The following is a 17687-nucleotide window of genomic DNA, read 5'->3' as shown; positions in this document are numbered from 1 at the left end:
GTGAAATAATTAACTATAAAAACTTTTTAGACACAAAATTCCATTAAAAATACTACTGACAATATTAATTCTATTCGATAATTAAATTTGGGGTTGTGAAAATTGTTTGCGAAGAGGGGAATCTCACTGCTCAGAATGGCCGGAAAGAAGGTAACCAATTATTAATTTATTGCGTATTTCATAGGTTACAGTTGTTGGCTGTGGTAATTGGGGAACTGCCGCCGCCAAAGTCATCTCCGAAAACACACCCAAATTCAACCTCTTCAATCCCACCGTAACACACACTTTACCCATTTAACTCTCCTAATTAACTCTATACCACATTCTTACATACTGTAAATAGTGTAAATATGTGGAAATACCATAAATATGTGTTTAGGTACGGATGTGGGTATTGGAGGAGTTGGTGGAGGGAGTGAAATTGAGTGAGTTGATAAACACTACGCATGAGAATAAAAAGTATTTACCGGGGATTAAGCTGCCAAATAATCTCCTCGCCGTACCCGATCTCAACGAATGCGTTAAAGACACCGACCTCTTCATCTTCGTCATTCCACACCAATTCGTCAAAGTATTCTACACACAATTATTACTCATTTATACTATTAATTATACTATTATCTATACTATTATCTATACTATAGTATACTATAGAATATTGAGTATGTAATACTAACAATTATGTGTATAGAGTACGGCTGTGAAGATGAGGGAGTGTGGGTTAATGAAGAAGGAGGCTGTGGCGTTATCGTTGGTGAAGGGGATTATGATTTTGGATAATGAACCCGTTTTAGTCTCTGACGTTATTGAACGCGAACTCGGGATCCCTTGCTCCGCTCTCTCCGGGGCCAACGTCGCAAACGTAATATTTACACAGTTTACAACACTTAACTATTCTATAACTATACTATTTATATTTAGTTATAATCATAGCATAGTATAGTTATAGTATAGTATATTATTGTAGTATTAGTTATATAGTTAATTAGCTCCCCGTGGCGGTCCCCCGCCTCACTACTATCCGGGCCAATTCCCGCTTGACTTTGCCATTCACATTAGATATGTATATTCCACTCCACTGTCCCATACTATTATACTATTAATATTGTTAACATTGTAAAAAATGTTGTAGTGTATAGCTAGGGAAGAATTTAGTGAGGCTACGGTGGCGTATACGACTAGGGATGAGGGAAGGTTATGGCAGAGATTATTTGACAGGCCTTACTTTAAAATCCGTTGTATTAAGGACGTGGCTGGGATTCAGGTTTACGGCGCGATTAAGAACGTCGTGGCGCTTTCCGCCGGGTTCTGTGACGGACTTGGACTTGGCTCTAATACCAAAGCCGCAGTTATGCGTATTGGACTCGTTGAAATACACAAATTCGCCAAACTCTTCTTTCCAAACACTACTGAGGTACGGGGCTTGCATGCGCTCACAGATTTTTCTACTCTTAGTTATCACTCCATAGGATTTATTTCCGCAGTTATTTATCACTCCATAGGGTTTATTTATCCCTTGTGGGTTCCTTGGTCATTTATTACTTAGTAGTATACGCTTGAATATTTCCTGTAAATAGTACTAAAGTTATGATTAGGACGTCGTGTTTGAGAGTGCTGGCGTTGCGGACTTGATAACGACGTGTATTGGTGGCAGGAACGTGAGATGTGCCGCTGAGTTCGCGGCTAAAGAAGGGAAAAGGTCCTGGAACGAAATCGAACAAGAGTTTCTCAACGGTCAAAAGTTACAAGTATAACACTACTAGTCTTATTGTTACATACTATTCCACTGTATTCTATTCCATTATGTAGTATTATTTACAGTATTCCATAGTATTATTTACAGTAGTTAACAGTTCTATAGTACTATTTACAGTAGTTAAGAGTATTACTATAGTTAACAGTAGTCTATAGTAGTTAAGAGTATTACTATAGTTAACAGTAGTCTATAGTAGTTAAGACTATTCTATAGTAGTTAAGAGTAGTTAAGGTTATATAACATTACTATGTAGTTAAGACTATTCTATAGTATCCTACAGTACTTAACAGTAGTTAAGAGTTAACAGTATTCTATGGTATTCCACAGTAGTTAAGCTATAGTAGTTAAGGACCATGTATCTTAGGTATAGCATAATAGTTAAGAATGGGCTATAGTAGTTAAGGATTAGGTATCTTAGGTATAGTATAGTTCCACAGTAGTTAAGCTATAGCGGTTAACAATATTCCACAGTATTCTATAATACTCTATACTACTGTATTATAGTCTATAGTAGTTAAGAATATTCCATAGTATTATTTACAACATTCCATAGTATTATTTACAGTAGTTAACAGTAGTTAATAGTATTCTATAGTACTCTATAGTAGTTAACAGTAGTTAAGCTATAGTAGTTAAGGGTATTATTTACAGTATTCCATAGTATTCTACGGTGTTAAAGAATTGTTTTAGGGCGTATCGACGTGTCATGAGGTGTATGAAGTGTTGAGAACGCATGACAAATTGGCCGAATTTCCGCTGTTTCACGTCACTTATAAAGTTGCTTTCGAATCCACACACCCCTCAGAACTCATCAAATCGCTCTCCGTACCCTTTACACAGTTTTACACAATTTTTCAAATATTTATCAAATAATTAACTTATTTATCAAATAATTAACTTATTTACCAAATAATTAACTAATTTCAATTATTTATCAAATTTTCAACTATTCCACAAATAATTAACTAATTTCAATTATTTACACAATTTTTCAAATATTTACCAAATTTTCAAATATTTACCAAATTTTCAACTATTTACCAAATAATTAACTAATTTCAATTATTTATCAAATTTTCAACTATTCCACAAATAATTAACTAAATTACCAAATAATTAAAAAATTATCAAATAATTAAAAAATTTAAAAATTTTCAAAAATTGTGTGAGTAATGTTGTAGACTGAGGAGTTGGAGAGGTTTGAGTGATTTGATTAGCTATGGGGAGATGAATTGGAAATTAATTATCTGGAAAATAGTTAAATTAATTTTTCTTCAAAATATATGTGATAATGTATAAAATTGTGTGAATGCTTAATCCTGAGTATGGAGGAGGAGATGATAAGTTTGGATTCCCTGGAGGAGAAGAAGCCGGATACGTTTTATAACATAACATTTAACGACATTGACCACGCGATTTACTCAGCCAGCGAGAACATCGAGTTCCCCAAGGACAGAAATATCATCAGAAAGGCCGAGGATTTCCGGAATTTAGGCAACGAAAGCTTCAAAAAAGGATTCCTCGAATCTGCCATTGACTACTACACCAAAGCCATCAAAACTTACCCACACAACCACGAATTCTACACCAACAGAGCTCTATGCTACAAAAAACAAAATAAATGGGATCTTGTAACTCTTTACACCTTTTCATTTATACCTTTTTTACCCTAGTTATACTCCTTTTACCCTAGTTATACTTTTTATACAGTTAATATTGAGAATTATAGTGTTAAAACTGGTGATAATGTGATTTTGTGTAGGTAGAGCAGGATGTGAGACAGGCGTTAAATCTGGAGGAAAACTCCGTTAAAGCCCATTATTACCTTGGACAAGCACTTCTCAATCTAGGTACAAATCACACAGTTCTCCTTAACACAGTTCCTTATCACGGTTATCCCTTAAATTTACTGTATTGAATGTTTATATAGTGTACATCTGGTTGATTGTATGATTAGGAGACCCTGTGGAGGGGATGAGGAAGTTGAGGAAGGCGAAGTGTTTATCGGAGCATTACAAGGTGCCGTACATAGAGGAAATAGATAATGAAATATTAAAGGCGAAAAAAGCCATCTGGGAATCTCAAGACATACAATTCAATAACACTCTCAACTCATTCTACACCTTCATACACGTATTCTTCAACATTTTTTATCTATACTATTTATAGTATTAAGTATTTTAGGTTTTATTTATAGTATTTTAAGTATTATTTACTAGGTATTCGTAAGTATATAGTTAAAGTAGCTCCCTCTTGGGGTATATATTTAAATAGCTCCCTCTTGGGGTATATAGTTAAGTAGCTCCCTCTTGGGGTATATAGTTAAGTAGCTCCCTCTAGGGGTATATAGTTAAGTAGCTCCCTCTAGGGGTATTATTTAATTAGCTCCCTCTAGGGGTATATAATAAAGTAGCTCCCTCTCCCTCTCCCTTATATAGTAAAGTAGCTCCCTCTAGGGGTATATAGTTGTATAGTAAATAGTATACTATGTAGATATGTGTAGGACCTGATAGAGCGTGAGCGTGTGGAGAGTAGGATGGAGTTGGAGGAGTATGGAGAGCGCATTCAGCAGCTCGAACACTTTAGAAACTACATCGCCAAATCAAAAGAAAAACATATCCCGCCATACCTCTGCTGTAAAATATCCATGGTACCCCTTACACAGTTTTATCTACTCATCTCTACTGTGTATAGTTAAGTATAGTATAGTATGGTATAGTGTTATATAGTGTTTGATGAGGGATCCGGTGATATCGTCGAGTGGTTTGACGTATGAGAGAAAGTTGTTGGAGACGCATTTGCTGTGTAACGGTGAGTACGATCCCATCACCAGGTAAAAAATAATAATAATATAAAAATTAGGGAGCTGTGTAAGATGAGTGACTTGGTGCCGAATTATCATGTAAAGGAGGCCGTGGAGGACTTTCTAGATAAAAACCCCTGGGCTTTCGATGATTACTATACCATATAACATCAATTTATTGTGTCACCATAGAATTTGCTAATTAACTCCCAGTTAATTTCATAAAATTTTATTTAATATTTTTATTAATTATTTTTTTATGAATAATTTTAATTTTAATGATGATTCATGAGAATTTTTGGAATCCTGAGATTTCTCACTTTTTACACATTTCTCAACTTTTTTACCAATTCCAAAATCTTCAACAATTCCAAACTTTTCACGAATTCCAAAATCTTCAACAATTGTAAACTTTTCAATAATTCCAAACTTCTTGAGAATTGTAAACTTCTTGACAATTCCAAAATTTTCACGAATTGTAAACTAATTCCAAATAAAACAAATTTGAATATTTGTAAAATTAAGTCATTTGGCTTCATAAATCCTTCCAATCACACTGTAAACTCCTCTGTGAACTCTGTAAACACCTCTGTAAATTCCTCTGTAAACACCTCTGTGAACTCTGTAAACACCTCTGTGAACTCTGTAAACACCTCTGTAAATTCCTCTGTAAACACCTCTGTGAACTCTGTAAACACCTCTGTGAACTCTGTAAACACCTCTGTAAATTCCTCTGTAAACACCTCTGTGAACTCTGTAAACACCTCTGTGAACTCTGTAAACACCTCTGTGAACTCTGTAAACACCTCTGTGAACTCTGTAAACACCTCTGTAAATTCCTCTGTAAACACCTCTGTGAATTTACTGGGAAATGGTATTTTTAGCGCTGTACAATTGTTTTAGACTGGAGTGACTACAGGGTCGTCGATTTGTGTGTGATAAAAGTGAGTGGCGGTGACGGCGGTGACGGCTGTATGTCCTTTAGGAGGGAGAAACACGTGCCACTAGGCGGAGCAAACGGCGGAAATGGCGGACCAGGAGGTGACGTTTACATCGAGTGCAACGACTCCGTAAGCGATCTCAGATGGTTCAAGGCAAATAAAATATATAAAGCACAAAACGGCAATAACGGGAAAGGATCCAACAGGAACGGCGTACGCACTTTCTACCGTATTTACCATTATTACCTAGTTCTATAGTATAATTGTATTAGCTATAATAATAATAGTTATATTACGTATTTGAGGGTATTTTCCGGGCCATGTAAACCGTACTATAGCACTGTGTACACAGTTAACTACGAGTTAATTATAATTTTCTGATTCTCAACAATGATTAATTGAGTGATTTGAGTTAAAATTAGTTTAAAAAAATTTTTTCGAAATTTGGCCATTTTGACCTGGACCCAAAAGTGGCATTTGGGTTTTGAAAAAAATAAAAATTTTTCGACTATTTAGAAAATTAAATTAAACAATTTTAACACATTTAGCACATCTTTTTAGTCATCAAAATGCTTAAAATTGTTATAAAAAAGTGTTTTTAGCTATGTAAAATTTAGGTAATTGTAGGTACCTGGGCACTGTACTATAGTACTATTAACTACTATTACTCAGCTATTAGAGCGAAATTTTCCAATATTTACCCTTAATTAACACTAAATTTAGCTTAAATTATCCTAAATTAAGTTCTATAAAACAACTTTTTAAGCTAAAAAATCCTAGCAAGTTCCCCTAAATTAACAAAATAAACATAAAATTCCCTAATTATATACCTAATACTACTAAAATAATCCTATCTAAATATCTGCAATACTATATTTACTACTTACTATTTACTATAGCTATGTGCTTGACATGGCCTGGACACCACCCTCCTGATTACCTATTTACACCCTCAAACACACTACTAAATACTTAATATAAAATTGGTACATGTATATTAGGCCAAGGGTAAGGACATGTATTTATATGTACCAAGGGGTACTGTCGTATCTGACAGTAACGTTCACACCACACTACACCGTAACGGTATTACACACACAATTTATCAAGTTTAGGCGATAAAGTGAGAGTAGCACGCGGCGGTAGAGGCGGCAAAGGCAATAAACATTTCATCACCAAGTTGTATCACCACTACTTACACATTTTTTACACATTTTATACACATTGTTTACCTAGTGTAGTGTTTACACAGTGTTTATATATTGTATTAATAGTGTGAATGGATTAGTAATGTTGTGCCTCGGATATGTGAGAGGGGAGAGGAGGGGATAAAGAGAGTTGTAAAGTTGATTTATAAGAAAATCTCCGACATCGCACTCATCGGGAAGCCCAACTCTGGTACCACCACAATCATCTAACTGTGAACTGATAATTTGTAGGAAAGAGTTCTGTGATAAGGAGATTGACAAATGCCAGGCCTAGAGTTGCTAATTTCCCATTCAGCACCAGATTCCCAATCCACGGCATCCTCAACCAAACACAACACGTATTTTTACACACTTTAACTCCTTCAGGATACTAACCAGGTTGATAAGGTTGGCAGTGCCGAAAGTGTGGAACAGGAAACTGAGGAGACAGAAGATGAATTTGACAGCTGCGGATATGAATCAGATGAAGAAATAGATGACACAGAAGAACAAATAGATGTGACAGACCCGGGGGACAGAATAAGTTTGGTGGATGTTCCTGGTTTAATTGACGGGTCAAGTGAGGGTAAAGGACTTGGCCATGACTTTTTAAGGCAAATTGAACACTCCAAAACTCTCTCATACGTCATCGATTCCTCCAATCAAGTATTCTTACACTATTAGTAAATTCAGTAGTCAAATTAGTAAATTCAGTAGTTAAATTAGTAAATTCAGTAGTCAAATTAGTAAATTCAGTAGTTAAATTAGTAAATTCAGTAGTTATGAGTATAGTGTGGAAATGTGTTGTAGGACCCGTTGGGGGATTATATGTCTGTGAGGAGAGAGTTGGAGTTGTACAATCCTGAGATACTTGAGAAGGACGAGATAATACTGCTGAATAAAATTGACTTAATTGACAACCAGACGATCTTCAAACTCATCAACACTTTCCTCAAACACACAAACCACAACCACATCTACTTCCTGTCAGGTAAAATATAACAGGTTTTATTGTTGTGTTTAGCGAAAACCGGTGAGAACATGGACTTTATCAACACACTCTTCCAAAAACTCTACTCATCCCATACCACTCACACTACTACTACTGATGGTGGTGACAGTGTGACTAAATTTGACGACTTGGACGACTTTAGAAAGTTGGACAGGAAAAAATTCACAGTGACTTGTGAGTCTGATGGTGCTTTTAGGATATCCTCTCCTTATTTGGAGCGGAAGATTAAGATGATGAGGTTTGACTTACCCGAGACTATGGACAAGCTCAAGAGTATCCTAAAGGCCAATAAAGTTAACAAGAAACTGATTAAACTAGGCTTAAAAGAAGGAGGAATCATACACATCGGAGATCTCGCATTCACAGCACAATCCAATAATTTCTTCCAATAACACATACACACTATTATACACATGTTTATACACTATTCTATATTATGTATATTAAATATATTAGGTATAATACTATAGTAATAGTATATAGTAATAGTATATAGTTAATAGTATATAGTTAATAGTATATAGTTAATAGTATATAGTTAATAGTATATAGTTAATAGTATATAGTTAATAGTATATAGTTAAGAGTATATAGTTAAGAGTATATAGTTAAGAGTATATAGTTAAGAGTATATAGTTAAGAGTATATAGTATAGAAATTCTACTATAAATGTATAAATATATAGTTAAGGTACATTAGTATGGTAGTATAGTGTTACGTGTCTGGGTTTAGGTATCATAGGCATTACTGTATCATATGCTACTGTAGTATTCTTAGTTAGAGTAGTCTAAAGATATTCTTAGGTACAGTAGTCTAAAGATACTCCAAATACTATACCATATTACATACACATATTATACAGTGTATATATATACTATAGTGGTATCACGTGTCTGGGTTTACATATGAAGTATAATTAGTAGTATTACAATACTATAACGAGTAAATTCAGGTAATTAGTGCCAGGACAGGCTATAGTATTACCAGACCTGAACAAACTACCCTCAGGTAGTACCGCCAGGTACCACGGCACTATACCACAGATATACCAAATAAATAGTATATAATACATAGTATATAATATATTAGTGAGATATTAGGTTTTAAAGGCTTCGTGGAGAGAATCGTATTCGAGGTACCCGGAGTTTCTGGGATCTAAGAGTGAGGAGAGAACGTCTAGGTCTGAGGGGTTTGTGAGTTTGAGTGTTTCCATGACTTGGCGTACTTCGGCCATTTCAACTTTCTTTGACTTGGAGCCGGCGAGTGACGAGTATAAGTCCCCGACGCCGCCGTCGGAGGGTAATTTCTTGGCCAGCTGAGTGCCAAAATTGATAAATTCCGTGCAGTTCATGGGGGAAACTGACGACTTCACGTCGTTGGGAACTACAAATCCTATGGATTGAAGAGCTAAAACCACCGACGCCTCGTTCAAAACGCCTTCCTTCTTAGCATCCATCACCAGGAATAAATTACGCAATTTCATACTCAGGTCCATCCCCAACACAGTTTTATCAATAAAAATTAATGTTTAAAAATTATAAAAAATCAAAAGTGGGCTTTAAAAATTATAAAAAATCAAAAGTGGGCTTTAAAATGATTAAGTATAAAAATTAGGAGGATGTGTAATGCACCATGAGTGTGTAGAATTGTTAACTTTAAGCCTAAATGGACAAAAACAAGCCAATCAATAGAATAATAAAATAAATTTATATATCAAATTTTTAATAAATTAATAGAAAAATAATATTTTATTGTTAGTTAGAATTTGTAAATTTTTTACTCTTAACTTCCGTAATTATCACTTCTTTTTCCTAAATTGCTCAATTATTCCTTAACTATGACTAATTTATGACTAATTTATGTATAGTTTATGTATAGTTATGTGTGGTTTACCTGTGGTTTAATATCTAACAGAGCGACTCCAGCTTCTTTTAAGGCTTCTTCTGAGGGCGTTGTACCCTTAACGTCAAATACGCCAAGTCCGACATCTGCAAATAATCATAAAATTGTACAATTTTACCGAGGAAAATCGACTGTTCGGAGTCTTCCAGGGGTTCGCATGGTTGTAAATAGTTGGAATCTTGTAAATAGTTGGAATCTTCGGATAATTTAATGTCCTGGGTGTATAATTGTAGGTTTGAGTCGAGTGTGTTTAATTTTCCCTGTTTAATGTCAGATTCCACTTGTAAAGTTGATTCCTTAAATTTCGGTATAAACTCGTTACATCTCTTTACACACGAATTGTTCACCAGTTTACTAATGTCATAATCAGGTCTGTTCTTCATATCAAATATTAGTGGAGATGATATTAGTGGAGATATTAGTGGAGATAATATTGAGTAAAAAATGTTAGTGTAGTGTGGACTAGTTGGAGGAAAATATTATGATACAGCGGCAGGACGAACAACGGCCCTTATCATCCACACCCATCATAGATCCTACAGAAATACTATCCAAGGGGTTCAATAGTATACTATACACGGGAGTTCAATAGTATACTATACACGGGAGTTCAATAGTATACTATCCAAGGGGTTCAACAGTATACTATCCAAGGGGTTAAATGGTAAAGTAACACTACTATACGACTAACGTAGCTGTACACATATCTAGAATGCTCTAATATAATTATACTAATCTAATGGCATATGTAGACAGTGTAAATAGTAGTAAAAGGTATAAACAGTATATTTAAGGTGTAAATATTAGTTTTAGGGGTGTAAATATTAGTTTTAGGGGTTTAGGTAGGTTCTCAGGAGTGGGTTGTCCAGGCCATGTCAAGCAAATAACTACAAAGTATAGTAAATATATCGAATTGTAGATGTTTAGATAAGGATTTTAAGAGTAGTATTAGGGATATAATTAGGGAATTTTATGTTTATTTTCATAATTTAGGGGGAGTGTTATAGGAATTTTTTAGCTTAAAAAGTTGTTTTATAGAACTTAATTTAGGATAATTTATCTATTTTAAAGTTAAATTAGCGTTAATTTAGGCTAATAACTAGTAAAATTCGCTCTAATAGCTGGGTAATAGTAGTTAAAGGTACTATAGTACAGTCCTGGAGTACACACTAAAACCGATTTTTAGATACTTTAAACTAACTTTTAGAAATAAATAAAAGCATTTTGATGTCTGAAACATCAATAGGAATGATTTGGAATTATTTAATTTATTCGTTAAAAATTTTGAAAAAATTTTTTTTTTCGGAACCCAAATGTCAGTTTTGGGTCCCGGGGCTTTTTTGGCCAAAAATCAAAATTTTCAAAAATTCCAAAAATTCCAAATTTTCACATAAATCAACAGATTTAACATTGTTAAGGATCAGAAAATTTATAAATAAAAGTAATTAACTATCTACACAGTGCTATAGTACAGCTTGACATGCCCTGAAATACCCTCACTACTCCTAACTACATACCATACCATTACTATTACTATTACTATACCATTACTATACCATTACTATTACTATTATTATACTATTATTATACTATTATTATACTATTATTATACTATTATTATACTATTATTATACTATTATTATACTATTATTATTACTATATTAACTATATAAAACTGTGTAGAGAATACCGAGGGTGTTATTGAATCCGCAAGAGGGGCATGAGACTTTGGTTTGTGTGAGTTCGGCGATTTTGTATTCGCTGTTGAGTATTGTGTTGTTTAGTTCAGTGATGTGTTCGCTCATTAGGACGAGCTGGTCGTTGTAGTTTCTGTGTATGGCGTCTTCGTTTTCCTTGGCCAGGCGGTACTGGTCCCGGTTCACCTGCAAAGCCAGCCTTAACTGACCATTCACATCCTCCAAATTACTCACCATCTTCATCAAATATCTCACATTGTTCATCAATTTACACATGTACAAATGGGTAGACACAGGATCTTCAGAGGGAACACAGGCGTCTACAGAGGGAACACAGGCGTCTACAGAGGGAACACAGGCGTCTACAGAGGTCACAGAAGCTTCTACAGAGTTCGCAAAAGGTTCTAAAGAGAGTATTAGTCACGGTAGATAGTACTGTTAGGGCCAAAACTGGCTTAATTTGGGTAACTCCTAAATTATGTAACTATTTAGCTGGGAACCAGGAAATAGTGTAAAAATTACCTTTGTTACAAAAGTTTGTGGAGTATTTGTTGAAAGTTTGTTGGAAGAGTTTGGTGCAGATGTGTTGGATGTGGTTGGTTTGTTTGAGAGATTCAAGTTCCTTGAGGTAATTTTCCGAGTTCAGCCTGACTATCGACAGTTCCTCCTGCGCCGTTGCGTATTTTAACCTTAACTCCGATAACTCAACCTCACTCCGCTTTAACTTTGCCAACTCACTCTCCAAACTCTTCAAATCTATCCTCAATCCACTACTCAACAACTTTTCGTTACACCTCACAACATATGACACCACATTACCATTGTTACTATTACTACTAATACTATTGTTATTGTTATTGTTATTGTTATTGTTACAACGGGTGTTACGGTTGAAAATCTTGTTGAAAAGGGTTTTGAGTCGTGATTTGGTGATGGATGAGAGTTGTGAGTGTAAATGTGTGATTGAGGAGGAGAGTTGTACCATTTGCTTAGTGCCGCCGGTGAATGGTAGGAACATTCCCTTGACAATCTTAGGGTAACAAATCCTATGCGATAGTATCTCACGCAACTCCATCAGTAAAACACACATCTCACGAATCAAATTATACACCACACCGTAACACTTTCCAAGCAATAACTCAATTGTGTTACCGTCAGTAGGGTTACCGTCAGTAGGGTTACTTTCAATTGTGTTAGTGTCGGGAGTGTGAGTAGTGTTGGAGGAGGAGAATTGGTTGATTAATTCATTAATTAAAAGGGTAGAATAGTTTACACTTTGTAACTCTGTCATGTCTACAACATATTAATAGTATTATTAAGGGTAAAATTAAGACTATTTAGAGGTAACTGAGGGGTAAATTAAGGCTATTTAAGGCCAAAATTAAGGCTATTTAAGGCCAAAATTAAGGCTATTTAAGGCCAAAATTAAGGCTATTTAAGGCCAAAATTAAGGCTATTTAAGGCCAAAATTAAGGCTATTTAAGGCCAAAATTAAGGCTATTTAAGGCCAAAATTAAGGCTATTTAAGGCCAAAATTAAGGCTATTTAAGGGTAAATTAAGGCTATTTAAGGCCAAAATTAAGGCTATTTAAGGGTAAATTAAGGCTATTTAAGGCCAAAATTAAGGCTATTTAAGGGTAATTAGGGGTAAATTAGGGGTAAATTAGGGGTAATTAGGGGTAAATTAGGGGTAATTAGGGGTAAATTAGGGGTAAATTAGGGGTAATTAGGGGTAAATTAGGGGTAATTAGGGGTAAATTAGGGGTAATTAGGGGTAAATTAGGGGTAATTAGGGGTAAATTAGGGGTAATTAGGGGTAAATTAGGGGTAATTAGGGGTAAATAGGGGTAATTAGGGGTAAATAGGGGTAATTAGGGGTAAATAGGGGTAATTAGGGGTAAATAGGGGTAATTAGGGGTAAATAGGGGTAATTAGGGGTAAATAGGGGTAATTAGGGGTAAATAGGGGTAATTAGGGGTAAATAGGGGTAATTAGGGGTAAATAGGGGTAATTAGGGGTAAATAGGGGTAATTAGGGGTAAATAGGGGTAATTAGGGGTAAATAGGGGTAATTAGGGGTAAATAGGGGTAAATAGGGGTAAATAGGGGTAATTAGGGGTAAATAGGGGTAATTAGGGGTAATTAGGGGTAAATTAAGGCTATTTAGAGACTATTTAGGGGTAAAAATGACTATTTTAAGACTAAAATTAACACTAATTAAGAATATTTAGGGGTAAAATAAAGAGTATGTAGTGGTATAAAAATGTTACAGATGATAGAGTTGAATCTTTGGTATAATTTCGTTAAAACTTTATCAAACGATCCAAACACTCTTCTAAACACATTTTTCAACAATTTACCCAACCACTTACATTAAATTTACTTCACCACTGGTGACACTTGTACAACTGTTGCCAATGGTGCCACTGTTGCCACCGTCCTGAGGATTAAAATGTGTTAAAAAATTCTCGAGGCAAAAGTAAATCCTCTGATGTTTGATCAATTGTTTCATTAACTAACCAAATTTTATTAATATTTCATTACCTGGAGGAATAATTTGAAGTACCCAGTGGCCTGAACGAACTCCAGCCCATGGCATATCTTCACTATTATCCCCTCGATCTAATCATAATTGTGTGTTAATTGGTTACTTCACGTGTTGTAGAATCGAGATTCCTTAAAAGATGTAAGTCCTGAGTGAACAGCGTGACAAATGTGCAGTCACTTTCGGTTGAGAAAGCATCCGAACTAACTCCGGATGGAATAAACCTGAGACAATTACTCCAACTCTTGAACACTTCACTCAATGACGCAATTATTCTTCCACTCAACTCGCCACAACTCATACCATCCACACACATCTCCTATAACACAACATAACACTGTAATAACCTAACTAATGTAATAAGTTAACAAGTGTAATAACTTAACTACTGTAATAATTGTAATGAGTAAACTACTATAACTGTGGTAACTGAGTAGATTAAAGTGTGAATACGTGTGATGTGGTATTTTGGTAGGAGTTGTTGAGATTAATGTGTGGATTTCTGCGAAGGTCAAACTTGAATTTTTCATTTAATTTCCTATCCCACTGGAGCTTTTCAGACTCATACGCAGTTCTAGAATTCTCCATCCTACACATAATAACACAATTAAAGTCAAGCGGAAATTGGCCCGGATAGTTCAACCCCGGGGGACTGCCATAGGGAGATACCCCTAACTATATAATAAGTAACTATATAATAAATAACTATATACTACAATAATTATAGAATAGATAAGAGAGTTACAATAGTTGTAGTTGGAATATTTGATGATTTTTATGTTGTAGTTCGGTGTTGAGTGACTTGATGTCACTGGTGTACTGTGTGAGTTTAAGTTCGTTTTTGTTCAGCTGTTCCTGTAAATCCTTGAGGATACTTTCCAGGCCCAGTAACCTATCCTTCAACTCCGATACCACAACACCGTGCTTCGCCTTCATGTCCTCCATGTCACGCTCCAACTCTCTCTTCTCCAAATCCATTGCTTCTGTCACACAATTTACATTATTCACATTATTCACATTATTTACACAGTTAACGAGTTAACACAATTAATATAATTAACGAGTTAATGGGTTAATGGGTTGTGAATACCTGTGAGTTTGAGAGTGGATTCGAGTTTGGCTTTGAGTGTGTTAATTTCATCAATGTATTTCTGAGTATCGGTGTCAGTCCCGCCCTTGATCAACGTTAACGCATTCGTCCACGATTGCACGCCCTTCAACCTCTAACAAATATTTAACCGTGTAATAATTGTTACAGTAGTGTGATTATGAGTTTACGAAATATTAAGAATGTTGGATGGGATATTGGATGGTTGGTGGTACGGGGGTTCGAACCCGGTACCTCCAGGTCCCAACACACAATACCTAACTAAATAATCATAAGTAAATAGGTAAATAGGGGTAAATAAGTGAATAGGGATAAATAGGGGTAAATAGAGTTGAGGGGGAGATACTGTGGGTTGATTAATTTCATTGAGTAGAAGATCGTAGTTGTGTTTGAGTTGAGAGTTTTCCTCGTGGAGTTTGGAAAACTCCTCCAATTTCGCGCTTAAATCATTCTTCACAGTCTCATAGTCACTATACAACTTCTTAAACCCCTCCTTCAACAATTCTAAACAAGGATTTAATACTCAGGTGTATAATTACGTAAAGTGTAAAGAATAAAAGTGTAAAGAATAAAAGTGTAAAGAATGTAAAGAATGTGAAGTGTAGAAATTACCGTGTTTGGATTTTAGGGATTTGTATTTTTCATCCATGTCCTAACATAAAATGTAAATTCATGTGTAATGGAAAAAATAGTGTTAAAAAATGAATATCTCAGGTGCCAAATTCAGAATAATTCATATTTAAAATTTATATACATAATAAATAAATATAATGTAAAAATAATAATGTATTAATGTATATATTTTGGGAAAAAAAAGAATTGTCTAATTTGACACATTCACGGCATTTATTTAAAAATTACCACAATTTAATTAATTACCATTAATTCAATTATTTAATTATTATTTTGGGGTTAATTTGGTAATTGTTTGGTTTGGAATCATTTGGCAATTTACGACATTCCACCCCATCTGTCCCACCATCCCATTTCAATCTCAACCCCTTCCATAATTATTTTTTAACATTTTAAACCACAAATTTTATCGTATCTCCAAAGTAATTTTCTCTACATAATTTTGTAATAAATTATTTATACAATTTATATAATCAATTTATACAATTAATATAATTAATTAATATAATATAATTAGTATAAATAATGTGAATAATTAAGTATGAAGATGGTTGAAATGAGTTGTAGAATGGCGAAGGTATCGAAGAGTGAGAAGAAGAAGTTGTATTTTGAGCGTCTGACGAGTTTGATGAGGACGTACTCGAAGATTTTGATTGTGAGTGTGGACCACGTGGGATCGCGTCAGATGGCTTCTGTGCGCCATTCCCTGCGTGGCATGGCGACGATTCTCATGGGTAAAAACACGGTCATCAGGACGGCTTTGCAGAAGAACTTCCCGGACTCGCCTGACGTGGAAAAGGTGGCCCAGTGCGTTAAGCTAAACACTGGCTTTGTGTTCTGTGAAGCGGATCCCATGGAGGTCAGGGAAGTTATTCTGAACAACAGAGTCCCGGCACCGGCCAAGCAGGGCGTAATTGCGCCGTCGGATGTTTTTATCCCGGCCGGTTCCACAGGCCTGGACCCGTCCCAAACTTCATTTTTTCAGGCGCTGGGGATCTCAACTAAGATCGTCAAGGGCCAAATTGAAATCCAAAATGAAGTCCACCTGATAAAAAAAGATGATAAAGTCACGGCGTCAGGCGCGACACTACTGCAGAAATTAAATATTAAACCCTTTTCCTATGGTCTAAAGGTGGAGAAGATTTATGACTCTGGCGCCATCTCAGACGCCTCAGTGCTTGACGTCACCGATGAGGATATTTTATCAGTGGTTAAACTCGGCGTTAGCTACGCCAACGCCATGGCCAGGGAGCTGGGATATCCCACCAGCCTATCCGTAGACCACGCACTACTCGAAGGGTTCAAAAATTGCATATCACTCGTACTGGACTCGGAGTTCACATTCCCGCAAATGTCCACACTGAAACAGTTTCTAGAAAATCCAGACGCTTTCAGTGGTACCGCCAGTGGTACTGTTACGTCACAGGCCGTAGAAGAGAAGAAGGAGGAAAAGGAGGAAGAAGAAGAGGAAGAAGATGAAGACATGGGATTCTCACTCTTTGATTAAGTTACGGTGCTTGCTCAAAACTTCTCAGTTTTCTACACCTTTCACTCTGATTACACATTCTAATAGTACTGAGTCTAGTATACTAACATCTAATAGTACTGAGTCTGGTATACTAACATCTAATAGTACTGAGTCTAGTATACTAACATCTAATAGTACTGAGTCTAGTATACTAACATCTAATAGTACTGAGTCTAGTATACTAACATCTAATAGTACTGAGTCTAGTATACTAACATTCTGACGCTGTAACGGTATGGTGAATCAATAAATGTATAGTAAAAGAGCGATGATGAATGGTATAGAAACATTCGCAGTGTTTGCTTAAGGTGATTTACCCTCTTGATGATTCCCACTTTCTGAGCTCTTTTCAATCTCATAACATTCTTTACCCATTTACTACTCTATTCATTACTCTATTTACCACTCTATTCATTACTCTATTTACCACTCTATTCATTACTCTATTTACTACTCTATTCATTACTCTATTTACCACTGTGTTAAGTGTTATTTACTGTGTATTATTCGGTGTTAAGTGTTATTTACTGTGTATTATTCAGTGTTAAGTGTTATTTACTGTGTATTATTCAGTCT

At 35.3% G+C, this 17687-nt stretch overlaps 7 protein-coding genes across 7 annotated transcripts; 4 read left to right on the top strand and 3 right to left on the bottom strand.

The window, feature by feature from the left end:
* The first annotated feature begins 15 nt into the window (after positions 1 to 15).
* Positions 16 to 3042, top strand: DHAPRD (glycerol-3-phosphate dehydrogenase (NAD(+))). The gene is made up of 8 exons (XM_760736.2): positions 16 to 150; positions 185 to 274; positions 380 to 571; positions 692 to 862; positions 1133 to 1414; positions 1596 to 1748; positions 2447 to 2581; positions 2938 to 3042. Exons 1-8 carry the CDS (start codon positions 136 to 138, stop codon positions 2962 to 2964), a joined length of 1065 nt encoding a protein of 354 aa, XP_765829.1. The 5' UTR covers positions 16 to 135; the 3' UTR covers positions 2965 to 3042.
* Positions 3043 to 3081: 39 nt separating this feature from the next.
* Positions 3082 to 4727, top strand: CHIP (U-box domain protein; the record flags this gene model as incomplete). The annotated part of the gene is made up of 6 exons (XM_760735.1): positions 3082 to 3387; positions 3519 to 3648; positions 3714 to 3889; positions 4272 to 4406; positions 4486 to 4589; positions 4619 to 4727. The coding sequence occupies 6 exons, from the start codon at positions 3082 to 3084 to the stop codon at positions 4725 to 4727; spliced, it is 960 nt and encodes a 319-aa protein (XP_765828.1).
* A 120-nt stretch (positions 4728 to 4847) lies between these two features.
* On the top strand, positions 4848 to 8091 carry obg (GTP1/OBG family protein; the record flags this gene model as incomplete). Its single annotated transcript, XM_061305289.1, has 9 exons — positions 4848 to 5433; positions 5463 to 5713; positions 6502 to 6586; positions 6616 to 6682; positions 6789 to 6898; positions 6940 to 7046; positions 7075 to 7353; positions 7498 to 7678; positions 7712 to 8091. 9 exons carry the CDS (start codon positions 4848 to 4850, stop codon positions 8089 to 8091), a joined length of 2046 nt encoding a protein of 681 aa, XP_061161947.1.
* Positions 8092 to 8795: 704 nt separating this feature from the next.
* On the bottom strand, positions 8796 to 9194 carry TpMuguga_01g00298 (uncharacterized protein; the record flags this gene model as incomplete). Its single annotated transcript, XM_760732.2, has 1 exon — positions 8796 to 9194. The coding sequence occupies one exon, from the start codon at positions 9192 to 9194 to the stop codon at positions 8796 to 8798; it is 399 nt and encodes a 132-aa protein (XP_765825.2).
* Positions 9195 to 9414: 220 nt separating this feature from the next.
* Positions 9415 to 9984, bottom strand: TpMuguga_01g00297 (uncharacterized protein; the record flags this gene model as incomplete). The annotated part of the gene is made up of 3 exons (XM_061304970.1): positions 9415 to 9510; positions 9593 to 9687; positions 9720 to 9984. The coding sequence occupies 3 exons, from the start codon at positions 9982 to 9984 to the stop codon at positions 9454 to 9456; spliced, it is 417 nt and encodes a 138-aa protein (XP_061161546.1). The 3' UTR covers positions 9415 to 9453.
* Positions 9985 to 11262: 1278 nt separating this feature from the next.
* TpMuguga_01g02685 (uncharacterized protein) lies at positions 11263 to 15800 on the bottom strand (the record flags this gene model as incomplete). Its single annotated transcript, XM_061305257.1, has 11 exons — positions 15563 to 15800; positions 15297 to 15454; positions 14933 to 15065; positions 14588 to 14825; positions 14296 to 14431; positions 13949 to 14161; positions 13842 to 13919; positions 13670 to 13812; positions 13568 to 13632; positions 11821 to 12591; positions 11263 to 11702 (listed from the first exon to the last, which is right to left on the bottom strand). Exons 1-11 carry the CDS (start codon positions 15597 to 15599, stop codon positions 11263 to 11265), a joined length of 2412 nt encoding a protein of 803 aa, XP_061161946.1. The 5' UTR covers positions 15600 to 15800.
* Positions 15786 to 17451, top strand: RPLP0 (60S acidic ribosomal protein P0). The gene is made up of 2 exons (XM_760728.2): positions 15786 to 16027; positions 16151 to 17451. The coding sequence occupies exon 2, from the start codon at positions 16152 to 16154 to the stop codon at positions 17088 to 17090; it is 939 nt and encodes a 312-aa protein (XP_765821.2). The 5' UTR covers positions 15786 to 16027; position 16151; the 3' UTR covers positions 17091 to 17451.
* Positions 17452 to 17687: the final 236 nt, after the last annotated feature.

This window comes from Theileria parva, chromosome 1 (assembly GCF_000165365.1).
Source record: "Theileria parva strain Muguga chromosome 1, complete sequence, whole genome shotgun sequence".
NCBI lineage: Eukaryota > Apicomplexa > Aconoidasida > Piroplasmida > Theileriidae > Theileria > Theileria parva.
This window is presented reverse-complemented; position numbering and strand designations above follow the sequence as displayed.

What these genes read in the sequence shown, in the direction of transcription:
- DHAPRD (XM_760736.2), top strand. An exon ending in TTCCACACCAATTCGTCAAA is followed by an intron (nt 572 to 691) that starts GTATTCTACACA and finishes TTATGTGTATAG; the next exon opens with AGTACGGCTGTGAAGATGAG. An exon ending in TCTTTCCAAACACTACTGAG is followed by an intron (nt 1,415 to 1,595) that starts GTACGGGGCTTG and finishes AGTTATGATTAG; the next exon opens with GACGTCGTGTTTGAGAGTGC.
- RPLP0 (XM_760728.2), top strand. Translation starts at nt 16,152, where the DNA reads ATGGCGAAGGTATCGAAGAGTGAGAAGAAGAAGTTGTATTTTGAGCGT.